Source organism: Rissa tridactyla, chromosome 10 (genome assembly GCF_028500815.1).
Source record: "Rissa tridactyla isolate bRisTri1 chromosome 10, bRisTri1.patW.cur.20221130, whole genome shotgun sequence".
Classification (NCBI taxonomy): domain Eukaryota; kingdom Metazoa; phylum Chordata; class Aves; order Charadriiformes; family Laridae; genus Rissa; species Rissa tridactyla.
The window spans coordinates 2772244-2795709 of NC_071475.1; the positions used below are offsets into that span (position 1 = coordinate 2772244).

Below are 23466 nucleotides of genomic sequence, written 5' to 3' on the forward strand. Positions count from 1 at the left end.
GGCATTTAAAACATGAGGCCGCAGGCTCTGAGGAGTCTTCAGGGTAAAGCTGAGTAGGGGGAGCCTCTGCGATGTTTGGCTGCGTAGGCCTCAGTGAGATTTTCGGTTTTACAGAAACACAGAACTCTTAACGGGTGAGCTCAGGCATACGGGCCCCAGGAGCCTCCTCTGCTTCAAGGACTCGACAGATGCTCCTCCTCTGCCTCCTCAGCAGCCAAAGTGCCCCAGTGATGTCCAAACTAACAGCACGTTGGCGTTGCACCCGAACAGACACGGTTACCATTTCCAAGCAGGGACTGAGGCAAAATTAACGAGAGCCCTATCTATGGCCGCAGCGGCCTGCAAGTCCTGGAGCTCTAACTCCAAAGATCGTTGAGGGCGCAGGAAGAGGAAACCCAACCCACAGGGCTGGCACCAGGCGGAGGCTGCCTGGGTCGGGGCTCGAAGCCTGGGGACAAGGCAGGGCCCGCTCAGTCGGAGGCCTTGTGAAGGTGGAGGCCATGTCTCCTGTTCTCCTCACAAAGCCAGAGGCCGGGAGCCATGGAGGGGCTGCTTATCCCCACGGTCCCGCTGCCCAGGCCGGACTATAGAGCGCAGGCCGGCCATCCCCACCTCCCCGTGGCTTCCCTGGAAGGGGTGCGGAGCCGGGCCGGGCCGGGCTGGGCTGCGGAGCGGGTGCGGGGAGAGTCTGAGGGGTCGAGCGCTGCCCGGGCCTGCGGCACCGCCACCCGCCCCGGCTCCCCTAGCAACAGTGGCGCTGGCGCTTGCCCAATCAGCGCGCGGGGCTACGGGCCGAGCCAATGGGAAAGCGGGAGGGAGGGCGGGGCGTGCTGGGGTGGGGGAGGGCCGGCCCCGCGCAGCGCCGCCATTTTGACGTCTGAGGAACAAAAGAGGCGAAGCCGCCGCCGGCGCCGGCCTGACACCAGGTAACGGGCGCATTTCGCCGCTCCCCCGGGACCCCCGCTCGGCTCCGCGGGCTCTCGGCGGACCCGCCGCCGGCCCCCCGCCCCCCCCCCTCCCGGGGCTGTGGGCCCTGAGGGGGTGGCCGAGGTCCCTTGCCCCTGCAGGCCCTAGCCCCGCCCGCCGCGGGAGGTCGATGCCTGGCCTGATGGAGGCGGCGGGTAGGCGGTGTGGGGGGATGCTCGGCGGCGGCCTCGGGCTTGTGGTGGCGGCAGGGGTAGGGGCATTGCCCGGGCTGAGCGGGAAGGGAGAGGGGCACTGGCCTGGCATCGCCCCCGGGGGATGCGGGTTTGGTCCGGGACTGGGGGGGGGGGAGCGGGACACGGGGACACGACAACACGACAACGTTCAGGGAGCATCCTCGTTGGCACAGCGCATCGCGCCTCCGGCCCAGCCGTGCCCTCCCCCGCGGGGCTGTGCAGGGTGTCGGGGGAGGGGGGGAAGTTGCCGGTGCGGGGGGTGTTGGGCAGCGCCGGCCCCGGCTCAGCGCGGCGGGGGGAGGCCGCAGTTATGCGGGCTTTGGTGTGTGGGTGACCCCGGAGCTGGTGTCGCCACTTGCTGTTACTCAGCAGTTCCCATCTGTCGGAATCAATAGGCGGTGGTTTTCTGTTTTACCTGGGTGATGGATGTGCTGCAGGTTTGGCGGCTGTTTCATACGCCCGGTAATGTTACAGAATGAAAAAAAGGGTGATTCGGGATGTGTTGCATAATTGGACGTGCCGCTTACCAATATCCTTTTTCTGCATAAAACGGATGTACTTGGTGATGTCTTGTTATGAGCTGGTTTGAGCATCACAGAGTTATAATACCTTATTAACATGGCTCTGTGACCGCAGGTTTTTAAACAAAAACACTTACGGTTGAGGCTGTGGAAATAGGCATTCAGCTTAAGAAAATAAATGTTATCGTTGTTGATAGAATAACAGCCTGTTGGTAGTTACACCCAGATATGTCCTTGGCCTTAGTTCCACTGTGAAAAGTATGCATGTTTAACACTGATATCTTTCCTGATATATGCTGGAATTTAATTGCCCTTCACTTCTAGCCTGTCTTTTTATTTTTTGACATGGTGCTTTATGCGTCCCATATGTTCAGGTGTTTTAGAAATGCATCCAGTTCCTGGGTGCTTTTTTTAGACTTGTGAACGCCTAAGGTAGCAATTCTGTGTCAAATATTGTAATTAGAATTTTGCTTTAATATATTTAGTTCTGGAACATTAAAGCGAATGTGAGTTTCAAGTTTTCAGTTGGATGGTGTGTTACTGGTCATTACTCAACATGTAACAGTGAAGTAAGAGTAGAACAGCTCAAATTTGACATTTGAGAATAACAAGGTCAGGGTTATTTTGGCTTTTAAATGACTAAGAATTGGCATCTTTGCACATAGCTTTGCTTATATAAGATAAAAGCTATTTGAAAAATGTGAAATTGTCTTTAAGTTGAAATTAATTTGCATATTTTCAGGACTTAGGGTAACATTAAAGGGTGGACACTGGGTTTATATACGCATGCATCCACACACAAATGTATGTGTTTTAAAAATGGACTGATAATTTGTTTACATTTGGCCTGTTTAGCATCTTCAAGCTTGTTGTTACCGTTTTTTCTTGATTAAAGTATATTACTAAATGAGGAAGAATCTGATGATTTAACTGCCAGAATTCAGGAAAATTTCTTCAAAAAAGAATAGTTTTAGGTGCTTGAAAGTGTCTTCTGGTTGAGGGTTATGGGAGGGATTTCATGGAAGGATTACAGCCATTCATATGTACTTGTTTGTAAACATTTCTGACCTTGAACTTGGCCAGGTAGCTTTTCGTAAATTTATAATAATTCATTTAATCAAAAAGCCATTTTCCTACCTTTTCTGTCTTTGTTTTTTTATACTTCTCTGAAGTAATAATCTGTTTTCTTGTCTGTGGTACTTCGGTCGTACAAGTAATGTAAGCTTTATGTTGGTGTTTCTTCTTGAGGAAAGGTAGATCGGAGCCATCATAACCATGTGGTATGGTAACTTGGGAAGGAGATGGAAACACTGGACAGTGGTCAGTGATATGAATGCTGGGCTTTGTGCGCTCAAAAATTCTTTCCCTACCAGTTGCTTGAAAGGACGACTTCAGATTTGTCAGGCGTGCAGTTTTGAAAATACAGGATGAGAAAAGATGTTAAAGAAAGAAACTCAGCTGCCTGTCAGTGGATGGGCTTCCAGCCAGGTCACTGGTATGGTGGTACTTTAATTGTTCTCTGATCAGCTGGGGAGTGTGAGAGGATATTTTGGGGATGTTTTTTCTTTTGAAGGGTAGGGGAAGGGTGTAAACGTTGAGGCGGGAAGGGTGTAAATGTTGAGGCGCTAAGGGTGTTTCAGTCTGTCAGTTATGATGCTAGGGATGCAAATGTCAGCCCTTTTGGTTTAGGAATAGGTGGATGCAGGGAAGTGTGTGCTGTCAGGTTGATGATGGAAGACCTACTTCACTAGCAACATAAATTCCACAAGGATATTGTATCTAAAGGGATCAATTAAATAGAAGTCACTCTTAAAAATCTTTAGTTCTTTACTGTCTGAATACTTTCAGTGAATTGAATTAGATAAGGTCTGGGTAAATTCTGGAGTAACTGCTATTAAATGTCAGTTACTGTTGTTGATTCTCAGCTGATGGTGTTTGGAAATAGGAAGACAGATGAGGTGTTTCTCTGGGAGATCAGGAACGCTGCTCCCACAGCTAAATCGGTGCCTGCCTGAGCTTGGGAGCAGTTCCAGATCCAGAATAGGCAAAACAAGTGTCTCCTCAGTAACGCTTCTGATGCTGTCCTGCCCAGGGAGCTGTGCTTTGGGTGGGAAAGGCTAGGGGCAAAGGCAGGGTTTTGAGTGAAACATGCTTTGATGTGGTTTTTAATGCTAAGCCGAGGTGTAGCTTCTTCCTTTTTGACGTAGTTCATTGGTTTCCTTAATATTTCTACACCAGTGCTTAACCATAAAACTTGTCTAGTGGGTAGGAACCTATTCCAAAAGTTCAGATATGGCATCAAAAGATTGAAAGGGCAGAAATTGAATTGTGACTAAAAATTTTGACTTGAGTGCACTTTACTACTCTAGCTGTACCCAGAAGTATGGGGGTAAGAGCTAAGTACAGTGGAGTCTGAAGCTTTATTAGTTGACATTTTACATTCATAATAATTCTTGTGTATGTAGGGAGCATGGGCTAGAACCATTATCTGAAAGCGATCAGGTTTTTACGCTGGTGTGTGGAAAAAACTTGCTGCCTCTCATTGGGTTCATCCACTTATCAGTTGTTGAATTTGCTGATGCTTAGCTCGTCCCTGTTGGCAAGAAGCTGCGGTTGGTCTCCAGGCAACACAGGTCCGGCTGAGCATCTCTCTGCCTTGCTTGAAGAGATGAAAATTTTCCATTGCGGGGAGAGGATTTTTCCTCTCGCTAATTCTTTTATCTGGCTTTCTGTCTTGTCCAAGGTTATTGTTTCTTTGAAACAATGTAGGGATGGTTTTCAAATATTAAGAGGCTACATTTTAGAGTTTTAAGGTATAACTGCAGATGTGCATTTCTATAGATTTTGTTAGAAATATCTAATTAGAATGTTATTTTTGGGCCTTTCATAATATCTATTTTTGTTTCTAAATAATTCTTCCCCCCTTTTGCAAAAAGCTGTATGACACAATATCACGTGCTGTAAGAAGCTAGAAATTTCTCCTTCTGCGAAGTCTGAAATATTGGAAGACATAACGGAAGCAAAACTGTTTGTTCAAATGAAGGCCTGACATTGCTTGTGTTTAATTGGGTATTTAGGAGCTTGAAATTGTCACTGAAATCTTTTGTAACTTCTTCACTTGTGTAGTGTGAAGTCTTTGAAATCCTGACTGTGTCTCAGAAAGACGAGCAGTGTTGGAATAAGGTAATAGGTACAGAAAGTACTCTTTCACTCTACTGGTTATCAGATGTTTAACCTGCAGTCTCTGATAACCCTGTGTCTGGGTTGCTGGTGCGTATGGAGGATTGTCTATTGGAGATAGTTGGAACTGGTTAGTGCCCAGTTTTGCATTGTTTTACTGGAGAAAGAAAGGCTTGCTTATAAAATGGCTTTGACCACTGAGTCTTGCTTCATGAAGGCAAACTCTGTGCATGTGCCATGATGAACCATTGGGCAAGAGACAGCACAGGTAGTGGCTGGTTTAGAGCTGTGTATGTGCTCCTCAGCCAGTTCATCGCCCAAGTGGAACAGGCAAGTACTGAATTCACACAGTAGCCTTTCAGCTGTACTGCCTTTCTTGGTCCCTGTCTTCTTCTGTCCTCCTGACATCCAAAAAGTTGGAAGGAAATGGGATGACTTACTGAAACTGGTTAATGGTGCCCCAGGTTGAGATTTATAGCGAACAAGCTCAAGGACAGAAGAGACAGTTATTTAGGCTACTTTTCCTCAGAAAATCACACTTGGAAGAAGCAGTGGTGTGGGGGGTTTACGCCAGAATCTGTATTAGAATGAGCACAGCAAAAATGTTGATTTTATTTTCTTGAAGCACAGAGGGCTTTGGGCATACCCAAATAGCTGTGCTGTGATGCAGAAATTTTCTACAGTGCCTGAAACCTTGTCAGGAATTGTGATTGCCTAATTTCATGCTTATTGAAGATGACCTCTTTCTTTTAACATTTGCTCTTTTTTCATATATTTTTCCAGAACAGTAATTTATCTACCTTGTGATTTGGATATGTGGGGACAAAGGGATGACGATTGGTTTGTTGTTTTTTTTTTTCTGGTGACATCAATTAGATTAATCTGTTTCCTTGTTCGAAAGATGAGAAGTGAAACTGCTGACATGATAGGCATCATCTTGATGTCTCTGAGGTGTTAGCTCTTTCATAGAATCATAGAACCATTTAGGTTGGAAAAGACCCTTGGGATCATCGAGTCTAACCATCATCTCCACTCTACAAAGTTTCAGAAGATTGCTTCAATTTAACTGGAGATCTGAGGTTAAATTAATGGGTGGATGTGTTCATACTGATATAACTAGCATTGTAACTGGGAGTCTTTTCAAGCTAATTTAGGAAAAAATTTGGATTTGGCTTAATAGAACCAGTCAGTTTTCTGAAGAGATGTCTGTGACTATTCAAGTTGAGGGTGTAGCTCTAGATGAGGAGGGAGCAAAGTGGTTTGGAGAATCATTTCAGAATTAATGGAAATTAGTCTCTCAAGGATGAGGGGTAGATGAAGTAAATGCTGATTGGGCTGCAGTGAGTTGCACGGTGAGAGGAAGACTGGCTTCCAGTTGTTCTGTTGAAGCAAAACCTTTTCATGTATTTAAACGTAAATGCTGAATGGTGATTTCTTGTTTTAAAGTGCAAATAATGATTGAACATCAATATGCACAGTTTGCTTCCAAAAAATAAAATAGTCTTTCATAAGCTTGACTTCTTGAAATTATTTTTTTTTTCCTAAGAGTATGCAGTTTTTTAGATTATGAGCACAGTGTGGATGGTGGTGCTGTATTGCAGGTTTTTGAAGAGAAAATGGGGTTTTGGCAATGATCCTGTCTGAGTCTTCCCTTTCTGGTTAATGATGGTTTCTCTTTGAAGACAGTTGTGCAAACCACACTTACGGGTGCTGTAAAGTTGCTGGCTGCTATAAAAATTGCCTGTAAAGCAACAGACGTGTTTAAGGGAATAAGACTTACTATAGTTGTGTCCTATTACCAGGGCTAATAAAACTAGCTAGCACTTTTGCATCATTAAATGTATTTCAGCCTGTGAGGTGATGACAGCAATACAGCCAAGCTCATACGAAAGCTTCCTTTTATAGATTACTGAAATTGATAAGATTTTTTTCAAGTGTTTTTGTACTGCTGTTTGAATATGTAAACTGAATGAGATTAAAATGGATTAATTCTTTGACAGTGATTATTATGGTGAGCCTGTAATTGGCCCCAGATAGTGTACTGTTAGATCACTGAAAGATGAAATGTGAAATACGTAAATAATTTAAAAAAAAAAAAATAAAAGGCACTTTTAAAGTACTATGCAGGTGGCTTGTATAAAAGGTCCATGTTGTTTTACTAGGGAGAAACTGTGCTTGAAATGAGTTACATTTACCAGGGGAAACATTCATGACTTTCCCCTTGGTTTTGTTGTTGTTTTTCAGTAGTTTGAAATGCTTTGAAACATAAATAAAATTTTAAAAGCCATGTTAAATGTGTCTCATGAACTTGAGCTGTTCTGGAGTGAAAACTCGAACTATCATGATCATTAGAAGTAAAGTCTCGTAACCTACACTTGAAGAGTTATAGTTAAAAATGTGGATGGGTGTTTCAAGCTTGATGACTGGTTCCTTCTGGGGTTCTTTTTGACCATTTTCTACAAGAAGGGACTAAACTTCTTCATTTGAAGTATGTTGATGGTATAGATGAATATACATGTGAATGGGATGTGTGAAATATATAACAGAGTGTTTTGGCCACCGTTCTTCTGTAATAGTTTATTTATAGGTGATCTTTGCTTTGTGCTGCCCTGGACATTTTTGCAGAAGGAATTAGTCTGGATTGTAGCGTTTGGGCATCTAAGCTTAAATTTAACAACCTTGTCCTATGGCCTGCTAGTGCTTATGGTTTAAAAAGTGTTAGGGATCGGGATTTCTAAAGGGAATACAGGCAGAGAAAATCTTTGTGTGGTTATGTGAATGTGACCTTTGAACAGGACTTGACAGTTGTCCTCTTGAGCAACTTCTCATTGTATGGCAAATTGGTCACAACTCAAGGGCCAGTCACAAAGATACCATGTTCTTTTCTTGAGCGGCTAGAAATACGTTTCACAGGCTGCTAAATTCATGGTAATGAGAAAGACATAGCCTTGGATTTATTTTAATCTTAATGCTGGAATTTCTGGTGGTTTTTGGTATCTTGAATAACACTTTCATGTGTGTAATCCACACAATTTAGCTCTTGCTGTCATATTTTTGGAAGATTAAAGGCTGAATGCTATTTTGGTTTCTCCTCGACAAAGGGTGGTGGTGTTTTTTTTATAGCAACTAGTGTTTTTAGATGCTGCTGCCAGAATACTGTTTTAAGATGGATCAGTTTCTAAATAGGAAGTATAAGTAGCTTAGTTTTGGTGGTTCAGGTTTCTTAGTTTCCATGGCATTTTTACTTGGAAAAGAGGTTAGTTCTTAATTACACAATCCCTGGAAAAACTGCATGGGTCAGAATTGTGTGCTGTTTTCTGGCTGAATATGCTTAGTAACCTGTAACTTGGTTTTATTTTAGTTCTAGGGAATTAAAATAGCTTTACTTGAGAGGTAAAACTCTGGCATTTCGCCAGAGCTTTGTGTCTGTAGTTGTTAAGATTACAGATTACAAACGGTGTAGGGAAAACTGAAAGCTGTTGCTTTTTGGGGTCTTGAAATATTAGTTGTACTGAGCACATAACCTCCTCGCTGAGGTTTAAGAAATTGCAGCTGAAGGGCTGCCGTGCATGCTTCTGTTATGAAAAGGCTAGAAGCTCTTGGAGACTGCCTTGATTACTGCCTTGCTTTCCCAGATAAAAGGACTGGGGAACTGGCTTTCTCTTACTAATGTAGAGCTGGTTTAAGGAAGATAGGGATAATGTTTGTGTATTAAGAACAATAATAGAATATTATGTAGCTTTAGGGATTTTTTTTTTTGTTTATAGTTTTCTCCCTTAATATATTATTCTTAATGTTCCATAATTCTTAGTTTATTTTGTTAAAGTTGTATTTAAAAGTCTTTGTTATTTGCTACAAGAGATGGCTCTGCAGCTGTGGTGGTAAATTTACAGATGTAAATACATGTCTTAACCTGTGGCAGTGTTTATTTCTTATAGTACTGGCTGCTGTGTTTGGGTTATGTTTAAAGGAAGACAAAACTAGAACTCCATGTTTAGAGAGTAAAAGGAGATAGCATGAACATGTTGCTAATTTTAAAAAAATGTTTTGTGCAGAAAAAGTGCACCTTTTATACATTTTTCAGCATCTCAGTGCACTGTCTTTCATTTCTATATTGTAGATAAATTTTTTACTGGGTAGAAAAGGCAGAATGCTCTTGTTACAGAAAAAAGGATCTCAAAGAGTGCTGGCTTACATTCTTGAAAAGTTCACAGCAGAACAGGATCTTGAATGTAGCATTTGGGAGTCCTTTGCCGTTGTAGCCAGTGTTGGAGTGTCCTCCCTCCCTTTTCGGTGGAGGGGAAAAAAGTTCTAGAGCGGTAATACCTTTAGGTGTGACATACCTGACCTGAGGTCCTCAAAAGAACCTAAGTCATTTCATGATGTTTTTCTGCAGTTTTAAACTGATGAGAGACTTTTTTTAAAAAAAATTTAGTTCTTTTGAAGTAAGTTAAACTGCTAAAAAATGTTCCAACATTTTTGTAAACACTTTAAAAAACTATGTACCATTTCAGCTGTGTTTGACTTGTGATGTGCCAGTGATAGATGAGCTCTGTCATAGCATAGAATTTTCTTAGAATCTAGTGTCAGTGGATGTTATTCAATTTTATTGTTAAATTCCTCTGATAATACCACAGGAAAAATGTATACAACTTGATGCAGGGAGTTCCTGTAATTGGTATGGAGGAGGGCAGGGGCTGCTGCTTTAATTTGTTGAAGTGATGAATAGATGCTTTCTACCTGATAATAAGCATGCCATTCTTTCTTGATAGGAATCTTTTGTTTATGGTCTAATGTTAAAAATAGGATTAGCTTTCTACCTTGATGGGCTAAGACTGCTATCCAGTTAGCTCTGTAACATTCCCAAAGGGGTTTGCAAACATATTTTGTAGAAACTTTGTGTGTGAGTTCGTGTGTAATTCTGGGTTCCTAAATACAGTCTGGTTTGTATGATTAAGTAAATCGATTCAAGGAAATTTTTTTTCTTTTTATCTGGAGTTCTTTCATTTTTCCAAACTATAGCAATGTGGTGCTGCAATTACCAGCCATTTAATAAGGACAGAATAAAAATAAAAAGAGAGAGAGAAAATTACATTATATCATCACTTCTAACAAGCAGGTGGTTTCTTTTATTGGTCTAGCCCAAGCACCCTACATTCAACAAGAATTTGCTCTTTTTTGGCCTTTTGTTTCTGTGGGTGGTTATGATAAGTCTCATCAGTACAGTGCCTGACTCCCATTACCCTCATGATTTACTAGCGAAGGCTATAGCAAAAGTATTTCTGCTTGGAAAGGCAACGCACATGTAGTCTCAATATGTAGGTGTGGAGGAGTTGGTATTTTGTGCTTTGATTTGCAAGTGTTCCTGCTGAGTATTTTTGTAAAACATTGTGCTTACTCATTTCTGAGTACAAGTGATGTGGGCATAACTTAATGATCATGACATTGATTGATCTGCTGCAGAAGAGCTTAAATAACCTTGACTTCTGTAGAAACTTCGAAAAAAACCATCCTTTTTTTTTTATTTTTGCCATCACAACCACTTGGTTTATGGTTTTCCTTGATGAAAAAGAAGGATTTTTTTTCCCACTCTAGTCTTTCTATTAAAGTAAGCTCAATGGAGTAGTTTTCTGGAATACCTTATGGGTCTGGGTGTTTTCAGATAGTAGCCAAATTTGTTAGCCAATGTTGCAAAGACCTACAGCGTGTTGCTGCCTTGTGTCATACTTTGTTCTTGCATTTAGGGAAAACAGAAGGTGAGACAACTAAAAAGCAATATGCTCACCTGTGTGGTGTCTTCCCACACACACGCATTTGATGCAGTGGCACTGCCCCTCTTCCCCCCATGATGTTGAAAGCTATTAAGCCTGCTGTATTGAATTTGCATTACTTGCTGTTTAGGGGACATTTCTTTGTTTACAATGAAAAAAACCCTGAGAATCAACAATGTCAGCGCACTCTTGTACTGAAGATAAGCCTTTTCCTTAAAATTAGTTACCAGAATAAGTGTTTGCTTTGTGTAATCATGCAGAATTTAAGGCTGCTTCTAAGGCTTTTTCCAAAACTGTAGGATTCATCTGAGCCCATTATTATGCGGGCACTGTGTTTCTACCTTACTGAGATAAAAAGCTAGAAATTATAGCTTTTATTCCTTAAACTTAGTTATTTTGGTACTATTGAAGATACAAAAGGCCTCAAAAGCATCCTACTGTGGGACTTGAATTATATTTAGAGGTATAATGCATCCTCAAAGTTAGGAATCTATTAAAACAGTTGTGATAAATGAATGCAGAGGTCTTTTTTTCTGTTAAGAATAAAAACATCTATAGGACAGGGTTAGCTTCCCTAATCTATATGCAGTTCATCTTCAAAAGGTAGTTTTCTATTTCTGACACTGTTTTAAGGCAGCTGGCTGGACAGTAGAGGGTTTGAGCATCTCCATTCTAGTTGTAAGAACTTCTGGAGCAGAACACACCAGAGTAACTTCAGTTCACAAGTCAAGCAGCAACTAAAGTGAATGTTAGAAGCAATTCCTTACCAATGTTAAACTGGCCAAATTTGCTAATAAAATAGTGTTGTGTAGAGGAATGGCATTGGTTTTCATCAAAATGAATCACAAGTTGTGCAAGAACTTTGAGCCTGAACATGTTTAACATATCTAATGTTTTTTATAGTCTGATGTTGCATCCTGCTTTGTATTTTGTGTTCTTTGATTCAAGGAATGTACCTTGCTATTTGTAAAGTAACAGAATACTAGTAATGGAACATGTTGTTAGGTCACATAAGGACTTGTAAAATTCCTGTAACTGTTCCAGTTTGATAGGTGCGTTGTAGGTTCTTAAAGTGTGTTTGTTCTGCTTCAGTTGTGAAGGGTTGTTCCCTTTGAGCATTCTAATGACTTGCCAACTCAGACCTGAGCTACCTTTTTGATTTTATGCACAAAGCAGGTGGTGGGCTCTCACAAACATACCATACGCATTCCACACTGGTATTTGCATCTTCCTGTGTCCTTTCTCAGCTGGTATTAATTTGATCCTGAATATTCTTCAGATTGAAGCAGCTTGCTCTTTGGTTTCTCAGGGTGGTTTTTTTTTTTTTGTTTCTCCTTGTTGCCTTGCTCTGCCATTCCTCTGTTTGCTTTTAACCTTGGGAAGGGGCTTAGCTTTGTCTGGTTCAGCGGGGTTATAGCGTCCTGCAGCACCTCTGCAGGTAGGTACCCTCTCAGCTTCCTCTCTGCGCTACCCAGTGAAGTAAGGAAGGACAGGCAGAGAGCTTTGCTGGCTTGCTATTTCTGTCACTGTAAAGCTGATTTATTATGGCTGTTTGGAGCTGCAGATATCGACCACCCAAAGCAAAAAATCTACACTTGAGAGAACCTAGTTTTAACAGATTGGTTAGGAGGGAAGCTCTGCATCAGTAATTCTGCTATTACAGAGTTTTGGGAAGAGGTGTTACTTTTGAGGTTGTTATGAAGGAAGGAGCTGCTGCTTAATTGGGAGCTGTGCTCTCAAGAGGATGTGTTCATTAATGCAATTACGTATGGGACTAAGTCAAGAATCCATAATGACATTAAATGCCTTCCAAAGAATGCTGTCACCTGAGATTAATATTAAAGTCTGAAAACATGAGTTCACTGCAGTATTATTTTGATGGTCGTTGTCACATGTGAATGAGAATAAGATGTCTGTACATGTAATTTCTGTTTTACAGATTTGGGTTTTAAACATCACTTGCTGCTTCCTGTAAAAATGACATTGCTCAAGCTATTGTTATGTCTAGATGAGTTTTTATTTGCTTCCTTCAAGTTACGTCAGATTTTTCTCTTAAAATGCTTAACATGTGAAGGAATAGTACCTGCTTTTTTTTGCTGATGTGTCCTTTGAGCAAAAGATCTTAACCAAAGGCACTTAAAAGCACATAGGAGGAAAAGGGCAGGATACACTGAGCCTGTATTTGCTGTCTGAGAAAATTGCTTGAAATCGGCTGTTCTGTGCTCTTTCTTGCTCAAAGAGCACTGAAAATGAACTGGGTGTAGAATCAGAGGAAAGGCAGTGAAGAACTGTATTGTGCTTATGCTGGTTGACATCAATGCCACTTGAACCTGTTGGTCTTAGGTTAAAGTTTTTATTTCTAAGGGAGTGGAACCAATTTGACATACTTGCAAGGCTGTTTATGGAAGTATTTATAAGTGAAACAGTGCAAAGCATTTCTGATGGACATTACAACTGTGCTCCAGGTCTGTTGTTGTCCTGCCTAAATATTGCATAACTGGTATTTTTACAATATCAGAGCTATAAAAAACTTGCTTTGTCATCCCTCGAATGGGAAGTTACACTGTGGTGTGCTGCCAGATCTTGCTTTTTCAGGAAACAGTGAAGTAGCATGAGTAGTCCTGTCCAATTCTGTGCTTGGCAATTCCATTGCTGAGTGAACGTGGTGCACCATGTGCGAGTATTCTCCAGACCACTTGGGTACACGTGAAAGCAAACAAGTTGACCTGCTTTTAATGAGCTCCCTGAAGATGTGTTGGGTAAACAAGGTGTTGCATCTGTTGGAGATGTGTTTTGCTAGAGAGTCATTTCTATAGTGTAAACATCTTCTACTCCTGATGCAACTCTGCTCCCATGCAGTAGGACTAGGACTAACTCGGTGTTTGAGGTTAAGGGGTGTTGCAAGGTACTTTCTAAGTTTGAATTGCTGCAGCTGCCAATCAGTGTCTCAACATCAGGGGTAATTAGGAAGGTGGCCACAGAATGGTAATGCTGTCTTGGAAAGAGTGGCGCCTGTCATGCTGATGTACTGTGATGCTATTAAAAGTGGCTGTGTCAGTGTAAAGACCTGTCACCACAGTGACTGTCACTCCCAGTGAAAGTTGGCACTCTTCTGGTTTTCCCTGGGAAATTCCAGAAGATTGGAGGCATTGTTGGCTCTTGGAAATCCTGAATAAAACTCTTGAGACTTGTAAAATTACTGGTACTTTATACAAACACAAACTGATGCATTAACATTTCTCTAATAGGAAATGGCAGCAACTGTCAGTCAGAGCTTACTTGGGCACTGATGTGGCTTCCTAAGTGTGTGTTTGGTGAAAGCTGGATGTCTGTTGGGCATCTGCTGGTGAGCCAACTTACAGTGGAGCCTCACCTGAGGAGCAGTATGGCCCTGCCTGGAGCGGCACCGAGCACGTCTGTGGCTCCAGTGCCACCTTCTGTCTGCGGTGGCAGCGGATGGGTGGGACTGCCCGGTGTCCCAGGTCAGGCCAGGCTGCACCTTGCCTCTCCACGCGCTCTGGGCACTGCAGGGCTGCTTGCCTTGGTGGTAGTTAAAGAGGTTTTGAGAAATGGCTTGAGTCTGGGGTGGAACTGAGAGGTTTTTACCTGTGTGTCTCCAAGGTATTAAATTGTTGATGTTGGGGTAGATGAGAAATTTCTCTGGGGATGTGGTAGCTGCATTATGAAAAATACTAGGAAAGTAAAAGTGGTGCAAATAGAGATAGAAAGTTTTACTGATTTTGCTCTAATCTTCAAATATAGAGTATCATAAGAGAATACTGTTTCTCAGAAATACTATTCCAGATTAAATTTTACATGCTCTTGCATAGGTGGCCTGTTTTGTTTGCTGTATGCTTTAAATAATATGTTTTTTAAAAAAAACCAAACAAACAAGCTGGTAACTTTTTGTCAAATAAGGCTCTTGAAAGCAAGGAGGGAGGAAAAAAAAAAAGCTAGCTGGTGTGTAGCGAGTACAACTCTATTGACCTGTTAGCCTTAAGTGGAGGTAAACATTCCAGGAGCTGGAGTTCAATTTATCGATCTGTTATTTCTTTAAGCAGTTTAGTTGTTTAATTTAATTAATGTCCTTATGTACAGTGCATGCTGTAGGCGTCTGTAGTTCTGTTAGCGCCCCTGCTGTAAGCCCGCGGGTCTCTGCTTTTCCAGGTAATGTAAAGCTGTTAAATATCTAAGGAGGACAAATAAAAATAGACCTGTGACCTAGAACACTTTGTAGTCTCTTTGAATTAAGTGCATTATTGTTCGTGTAATGATCTTCAGACAAAATAAGTATGAGGTTGTTTTTAGCTGCAAAAAGTTAATGATTAAAGTTCGGGTCTAAAATTAGAGCAACTTGACTTAAAAATTTACTGGAAGGTACAGAGCAAGACAGTCATGATTTGTTTTTTTAGCTTTGCTCCTTTAATTGCGTATTGAAGTGCAAGTGGCTCGAAGCTGGAGGCTGGCCAGGGCTGAGCAGTGGGTAGTCACAGGGGTGACTGCAGACCCTTTGGGTGCAGATGGCCCAAACCGCTCTGCTTCTGCTGTATTTACACAAAAATAAGTTCTTGGAAAATGGCTTATGTATTATGTTTTTCATCGGAAAAATTATTATTTTAAATATCTGACATGTTCTGAATAAGCTGGTGAAATAAGTCTCCAGGCAGGTTTCTGTGACTGCTGTCATTGTCTGGGAGGAAAGAATTGGTAAATTTGGGTTTATTTAGGAATTTCTGCGTCTGGGTTGGGATGTGTGCACGGGGGAGGGAGGGATCGTTGGGAACGCTGATGTCTCTGGCTCTGTGGACGGACGCTGGAGGGCGTTAGGCATAACTTGAAGTAGGACTCTCCAGGACTTACCATCAATATTTTTTTAATTAATGTTAAAAAAAAAAAAAAAAGCGCCAGGCTATGGGCAGCTCGCAGTGACCGGCTCCGCCGCTGCGCATGCGCGGTGCGGCGGGGCGAGTGCCCCGCGGGGCTGTCCGCCCCGCCCCCGGCGACTCCCATTGGCTGAGGCGCTCTGGGGGCGTGTCCTCGGCCTGACTGCCTGGCCGCGCCCCGCGCCGCACCGCAGTCGGCCGCCCTCCTGCAGCGAGCGGACACCGCTCCGCTCCCCTCGGCTCGGCGGAGCCTGCGCGGCCGGCTTTGCGAGCGGCACCGGCTCCCTCCCTCTCAGCCTTGCTTACCCCGGCCTCCGCGTGCGGGGAGACTGACGGCCCGGCGCTCTCTTGTGTTTGTTTTAACAGACTTTTGAATCGGAATAAACACCTTCAGGTCTCGGAGGCTTCTGGCTCTGAACTGCCTTCGCTACTGTCGCCTTCTTCTGTCTAATGTGCTACAAGGATGAGCCCAGCATTTGGAGCTATGGAAGTGGAGCACTATTCCAAGGGAGTCCTGCTCGAGCCTTTTGTCCACCAGGTCGGAGGGCACTCCTGTGTCCTCCGGTTTAATGACAAGACCATCTGTAAACCCCTTATTCAGAGGGAACACCAGTTCTATGAGACTCTCCCAACAGAAATGCGTAAATTCACTCCGCAATATGAGGGTAAGTTCCAAACCTTAGGATGGCATTGGGCTTTTTCTTTCTGTAAATACAAGTGTGCTGTGCCCTCCGTTATCTCTGAAATCTCTTCTCTGTGGAAGAGATTTTAGGGTTTTCTTTTCATGTATTTTGATGTTGTCTGAGGCAGGCTGTGGAGATGCAGGGTGGAAATGCTTGCCAAGTTGGTGTTTGGGCTGACTAACAGCATTAGAGTAGAGCAGCTCTGCTGGTGATAGCCCATATATCTCCTTTAGGCACAGGTAAGTAGCTAACAGCTTGTGAATGTCTTCAGTAATTCTCTGCTGCTTTTTTGTGGATTTCTAAATATTTTTTTTGGCACTTGTTTAATGTTTATTTACAGGGATTTGATAAGATTCATTGACAGTGTTTTGTGTAAGCTTAGTGTGGTCTCTTTTGTTTTTGGTTTTCTCCTCTGACTCTCATTTTGATCACAATAAATACATGTCAGTAAGGTGTCTTGTTGAATATTTGCAGTGTTGTTTCTGCCAGTAAGGAAATGAAAATTCATGGCATTTAGGTAGGCAAGGATCAAGTAGCCGTGACGTGATGAGGCTGAGTCAGATGTTATGTATAAGTGGAAATTCCAGTTCTCCTAAGCATTGTGCTAGTTAACAGAAACACTTTTCTTTCTCTTCATTATTCCATCAACTGCTGCCTGGCGATTAACAAAAAATATGTCTGAAGCACTTTTTAAAATGGAGTTGCTTTTTAAAGCGCATTGATTTTAACATGTATAAGGGTTTTGAAGTTTTGCATACTGTTTGTGAAACTGGCAGAAGACTTCAGAGGATATATTTCAAAGTTACACTCCATGCTTACAGAGACTTTTTGACATGTCTAACTACAAGTTCTGTTGGACTGGAAGAAAATGTGATCTTTGAATGATTCTTCTCAAAATGTAATAGAACAATTGTACTAGTGTAAATGGCTTTTCGGGGAGTGTGGGGAGGGATTTAGGGGTAAGGGGCCTCACTTGGTCCATCTGTGTTATTTTTTCCAGGATATAGCCAAAGGCTATTTGCTAGCTGGCTCCCCCCCTTTTTTCCTGTTGTCCTTTCCTTTGTGGCAGCAGGACTGTCAGTCAGAGCTTCTGCGCTCCCTGCCCCAGCTACTGTAGGTCTCGGAGCCGCCTGCCCAGCTCAGAAGTGCCAATCTCTCGCCGAGACCTCTCTCCTCTGGCCTAGTGATGAGCTGCAAGAACTGTGCAGACTGATTGATATGAGAATAAAGAGAGAGGACTGAAAAACAAAACTAAAAACCAATTCAGACAATTGTTGTGGCTTCATTAACCACTGAAACTTGCTAATGTAGCACTGAGTGCATCTCTGTCAGAGCGCTCCACTAAGACTCTTAAAATGCAATGCAGTGCTCTAGAGACTCTTGAGGGGAGGATGAGGACAAAAGATGAGGACAAAAAAAATGCTTTCAGGGTTCACCATGTTTCTGTACCACAAACAGATTTGTTTTGTATTGCATTTTTGTTAACGTATTTCACAAGATTGCTGCATAACCAGTATCAATAAAATATATTCCAAAAAGGAGAAGAAAATGTGTAATTAAACGTGGTGATTTGAAGTGGAAGCTTTTTGACTAGTTTCTATTGTAATGTGACGTTTTCATTGTTTTGCTCTACTTGCAAATCTTTCCCCTGGGGATCTATTAACTAAATGTTGTTTGGATAAGTGCTTTTTGCTTTGCTGTCATGCAAAACTTAAAGCTTTTGTTGTGGGTTTTTTTTTTGTGCAGGTCACTTCTCACTGCAAGATGTTAAGAAATGTTTTACATTTTGCTTAGGGTCAGACCAGTCAGGTTTCTTAAATTAATAAAAACTTTTACTAATTGAAATTGTCTCCTGTTATTATTTGATTCTTACTTGGCTGCATCAGAGAGAGAAAAGAACCTTTTGTATCATTGTTTTGTCAATATGATAAATTGTCTTTTGTGAGGTGTTATTTTTGTCTAGGTCTTTTGATATTTGTTAGGTTGGCAGATGAGGTTTGGCCTGTGGCGAGATAGAAACTAAGGACCAGGGTAAGAGAAAAAAAACAAAAGTTGCTATATTCTTAGTATAAAATCATGTGTTCTAAAAGGCTTGCTTATCACTTCAGCAATTCATAACAGTCTACATCCTTTTTCTTTTCAGGTGTGGTGTCAGTGAGCTTTGAAGAGGATGAAGATGGAAACTTATGTCTAATAGCGTATCCATTAAATGGGGACCATGATAACTTAGAAAACTTAGATAATTCTGACTGTGAACCCAAAAGTAAGCTGTTGCGATGGACTAACAAAAAGACAATGTTGTTAGAAAATGAGAAGATATCTAAGGAATGGGTCCGACAGCACAGAAAAGAGGAAAAAATGAAAAGGTAAGTTTGATAGGGGAAACTGGAATGCAGAGCATTGAATTGTAACATTTTTTGCTGTCAAGTTAGGATCTGGGCTCCAGAATTCCAGAGAATTCTTCAGAACTCTCAACTTTCATTTTCTTTTCCTCTCTTGTTTCTTTTTCCCGACCCTCTTCAGTGCAGAAAGGTTGAGTAGTGAAAGTAATACGTCCTTAGCCCAGTAGTGTGTTGAGTCTTTTCATGATCTTTTGCTGTGGTCAATTGAAAAATGTTTTACAATGTTACTCTTGAAGCTTCTGGAAAAAAAAAAAAAGGGGGAAAAAAACCAAACCCACCACCAGCCAACTGCAAAAGCACAGTAGTTGTATAAAACCAAAAGAAGCATGTCGGTGTTACTACGTATGGCATACGTTTGTAGGAATCCTGCTTTATCCCTGTTTGTGACATATTTCCCCTTGTTCATTTATATTGATTATACTCACTGTGAGCTGTGATGTATTGTGCTAAAGACAGTGACCTGAGCAAAGGATAGATCTTAAAGCATATCGCTACTTCTCGCATTCATGCCATAGAAGTAATTCACACAGGTAAAAGCTATATAAATAGAATTACTACATGTTTTGTAACATAGTTGGCTATATGCTAACTTATATTAATATGGAAGTAGCTTTATAAAGGTTGAAATATTACTGATGGGCAACTTGTCCAGTTGTACAGAAAGCAAAATAAAGCTTATGCTAGCTGTTAGTGGAGGTGAGCAAAATAGTTTGTAAAGTTAAGTCCATTGACAACCCCTTTAAAGTGCTTATTTTTCTGCTCAACCTCTAATTTGCTGCGTTGTTCTGTTTTCTAGTCACAAATTGGAGGAAGAATTTGAGTGGCTGAAGAAATCTGAAGTCTTGTATTATTCCGTAGAGAAAAAAGGAAATGTCAGTTCACAGTTTAAACACCATAATCCTTGGAGCATGAAATGTCACCAGCAGCAGTTACAGCGGATGAAGGAAAATGCAAAACACCGAAATCAATATAGTATCCTTTCCTGAAAATACCTCATAACAATGGAATGAGTAGGGCTCTGCTTTCTATTTCTTGAACGTGCCAGATAAAAGCACAGTGCAGGCTTAACTGCAATCCAGAGAGACTCTCTGAAGCCATGATTTATTTGGTGGCTTTGAAGGGATTGCCAGCACCTTCCAGATCATGGGCTTTTGCAGCATATAATAAAGTAGCTAGGCTAGGAAATTCTGATAACTTAATTCAAATCTACAAATTGTGGATTAGTTAATGGAAAGGTTTTATAGCATACTGTGTTTGGGGTCTTCCACAAAAACAGTTTGCTAATGAAAGCTTTCAAAGGAGAAGAGTTCTGTCACTTTTTGTTACTGTTTGGTATTGGTGAACTTAAAAACTAGGGTCATCTTTCCCTTTTCAGAAGCTTCTTAATGTTGCCTTAAATATACAAGATATTCCAGTGCCCGGAGTTTTCTGCTAGCAGTCTCTTTTAGGCGAGCCTTTTTGATAAAGAAAAGCTGAATATAAACTATCATGTGGGATTGGAGCATAAGAAACAGAAACAGCGCCTGAATCCATGAAAGCTGAAGTGCGCTGTTTTTGTTCTCTGGAACCGTAGGCAAACATCTCCACCCTGTGCATTCTGTGGAGGAAAAAAAAAAGAGATCTTGCTGTATGCAGGCTTGGATGCAGCTGATAAATCCTGCACAAATATTATATCTATATACTTAGGTAGACAGATTCTTCAGGTATGAGGAGTTTTGGTGAATGGATTACTGGAATATCTCTGACTAATAAACTGTTCAAAACAACAGAAGGCATTTCGTGGCTGGTATCCTCACCATTTCACTGTAGGTGATTATTAAATTACTACCTAAGTAGAAGTGTGTGATATCTCTGGAACAGTATTAATACAGATGTTCTGGAGTGCTTTTTAACTTCTGTGTTTCAGGGGTGGTGTGAAAATGCTTCACTGTTTCTGAATGCTAAATGAAGCACACAAAGTCTTCATTTTCTGCAAAAATAGTCTCTTGCTAGGCAGGAAAGACTCGTAATTCTAAGTCAGCTGCCAGTTTATATTTCTATGTGACGCTGGTTACTTTTTTCTTATGTAGCAATTCACCTGTCTTCTCTGGAGACCAGTGAAACTGGAACTATATATCCACTGTGTTTTATGCCAAGTATATGTAAGTGTAATGTTTGATAGGCTTTTATATACTGGGCATGGTTTAGGTGTGCTTAAAGTTAAGACTGTGGCACTATAAAATCTGTGATAATGGTTTTAAACCTGTATTTCTCATTGTGAAGATTGTTCCTTAACTAATCAGAATTCATTTTGCTGGAAAACCTGACATCTCGATATGAAGTACCATGTGTGTTGGACCTTAAGATGGGAACCCGACAGCATGGAGATGATGCGTCAGAAGAGAAGAAGGCAAATCAGATTCGCAAGTGTCAGCAGAGTACATCGGCTGTAATTGGAGTCCGAGTTTGTGGCATGCAGGTGAGAGGAAAACTAATGACGTGTAAGGCAACAGACTTGCACCCGTTTCTGTTAGTGGGGTTTTGGGCTTATGTAGTCACCCGATATGTTGCTATCTTTGAGATGCTGGGCTTCGTTTCCTTCAGGAAGGGAAATGAGGCTTTTGAGTATCACTTACCAGTTGAACGTGGCAGCATCTGCAGGAGCAGCCTGCAGCACGTGCACTGCATCAGTGAGTGTGTTCTCTCAGCACAGAAACAGTCTCCTGCACAGTAGCAGCAATTCAAAACTGTAGTAAAATTACTGATTCAATTAACATTTCAGGATAGCGTAGGAAACAATTGAAAGGAGGGTCTGCCAGTGCGTACATTTTGAATAAAGTGTGTGGAAATGTGCCAGAATATTAAGAAGCAGGCATTTCTGTCTTGTCGACTTTGAAAAGTCACAGATCTTTTACTGCGTGAAGTAGACGGGAAAGTGCAGACAAGAAGTGGCTTGGTAAATGTGATAAGGCTTGTGGTCAAATAAGGAGATAGAGTTGCGTGGACTTTCACCTGAGTGTTTTGTTTACTTGCTTCTGTATTCCTGGAGTGACAAATGGGAAACAACTTGTTTGTATTTGAGGCTTTTCCGAAGCCTCACTCCTCCCATCCGGTGGATTCCAGGAATGCCAGCAGTGTTTGCTAGGACTTGTTCCACATCATGACTGCGGGCATGTTTGGTGTTCAGCTCAGTGTTTAACTTCGGAGAAAAGCACGAGGCAGAAATGAAAGTGTGGGAGCTGCATTTCTAACCACAGTGCACTGGGATTTGAGCGGAGCCTGCTCGTTGCTCACCTTCCAGTATAGACCTGTGCTGGAAAACAAGGAGGAACTTCGGAGACACCTGCAATCCTTACTTGACCCAGATGTTTAGGCATTATCGAGCGGTGTGGTGCATAGACTACTCTCCTATAGGAAGGAACTTTCCTGCTGGAGCACCTCTGACTTCTGTAAATACAGAGGATTATGGGATGCACCTTAGTTTTATATATGAGTGTTGGCTGCCACTTAGAGCTCAGCATTCTGGGAATCAACTGGTACGCCTGTGAGCAGAGGCAGCTAATGAGTGGCTGTGGTACAAGTTGTAGCTTGACTTTGGAGATCTTGGCCACAGCTTTCCTCATTCTTATGATCCTGGTGGAAAAGTTCAAATCTAAACTGCAGGAATTTTCCATTTCCTCCGAGTTCCGTAGATACTGCTGGATCTGTTGTTGTTAGCAGTTTCTGTAACTGTGCAAGAGCAATTTTAAGAGTAATATGTCATCTTGTAAAAGCTTTCTGTAGTTTATCTTCCCCCCCTTACTGACTCAAAGCCTTGAAGAGGGTATTACCAGCGATTTTAACTATTCGTTTTCTCTTGTTTTGTGTTTGTACGTGCAGGTCTACCAGGCAGGCACTGGCCAGCTAATGTTCATGAATAAGTACCATGGAAGAAAACTCTCGGTCCAAGGATTTAAAGAAGCACTTTACCAGTTCTTTCATAACGGCAAATACCTGCGCAGGGAACTCTTTGAACCTGTTATTAAAAAACTGACTGAACTCAAGTCTGTCCTGGAGAAACAGGAGTCTTACCGCTTCTATTCGAGCTCCTTGCTGATCATTTATGATGGGAAGGAAAGGCAGGAAGTTGCTGTCGACTCAGACCCAGAGGACTTAGAAGACCTTTCAGAGGAGTCTTCAGATGAGTCAGCAGGAGCATATGCCTACAAACCAACTGCTAGTACTGTTGATGTCCGTATGATAGACTTTGCCCACACAACCTGCAAGTACTATGGGGAAGATAGTGTGGTGCATGAGGGCCAAGACACGGGTTATGTTTTTGGACTTCAGAATTTAATAGATATTATTAAAGAAATAAGAGACGAAAGTGGTGAATAAACAGTGTGAATGCACATCAGTAGAAAGCACTATTGTGACTCTTTGTATTCCAAAATTATTGGCCACTTTCTGGTGGTAGGAATCTTTACAGGCTCTGCAGGGATGGCCCCGTCAGAGTCAGACTTGTTCAGAGGGCATTTACTTACATTGGTGCTGGACCTAGCACTGGCAGAACTCGGTATCCTTATTTATTTTAACTTTCTTAAACATTCCATATTTGATTACTCAGATACCTCTGTTATCCCTGTGTGTATACGTTCCAATAAAATTCTTTTTGTTCATTGTAAGTGGTGCTTCTGTTGTTGCTGGTGACTGAGGAAGAGACGAAGCTCGGAGATCTTTCTGGTGGTGCCATGCAAAAGCAGGGTATGAACAGCAAGGCTTGACCTGCCTCGTGAGACCGCCTGTGGAGCAGCACATCTGCTATGGGCCTCCTGTCAAGAACCATGAGCAAGTCCAAGAGAGAGATACCAAGATGGCCAGGGGCTGGAGCACCAGCCCTCGGAGGAG

The 23466-nt window shown here is 42.0% G+C and overlaps 1 protein-coding gene across 2 annotated transcripts; it reads left to right on the forward strand.

Moving 5' to 3' along the window:
• Nucleotides 1-839: 839 nt before the first annotated feature.
• IP6K2 (inositol hexakisphosphate kinase 2) lies at nt 840-23243 on the forward strand. Of its 2 annotated transcripts, XM_054216278.1 has the most exons (6): nt 840-926; nt 15882-16180; nt 18342-18564; nt 19397-19572; nt 20883-21058; nt 22459-23243. In XM_054216278.1, the coding sequence occupies exons 2-6, from the start codon at nt 15979-15981 to the stop codon at nt 22954-22956; spliced, it is 1275 nt and encodes a 424-aa protein (XP_054072253.1). In that variant the 5' UTR covers nt 840-926; nt 15882-15978; the 3' UTR covers nt 22957-23243. The 2 variants fall into 2 exon arrangements, with proteins under 2 accessions (XP_054072253.1, XP_054072252.1); XM_054216277.1 differs by lacking the exon at nt 840-926 and having other exon boundaries at nt 15716-16180.
• The last annotated feature ends 223 nt before the right edge of the window (nt 23244-23466 follow it).

Coding starts and splice junctions, on each gene's coding strand:
- IP6K2 (XM_054216278.1), top strand. CDS start 15,979: ATGAGCCCAGCATTTGGAGCTATGGAAGTGGAGCACTATTCCAAGGGA. Junction 16,181..18,341: donor ATTCACTCCGCAATATGAGG/GTAAGTTCCAAA, acceptor TTTTCTTTTCAG/GTGTGGTGTCAGTGAGCTTT. Junction 18,565..19,396: donor AAAGAGGAAAAAATGAAAAG/GTAAGTTTGATA, acceptor TCTGTTTTCTAG/TCACAAATTGGAGGAAGAAT.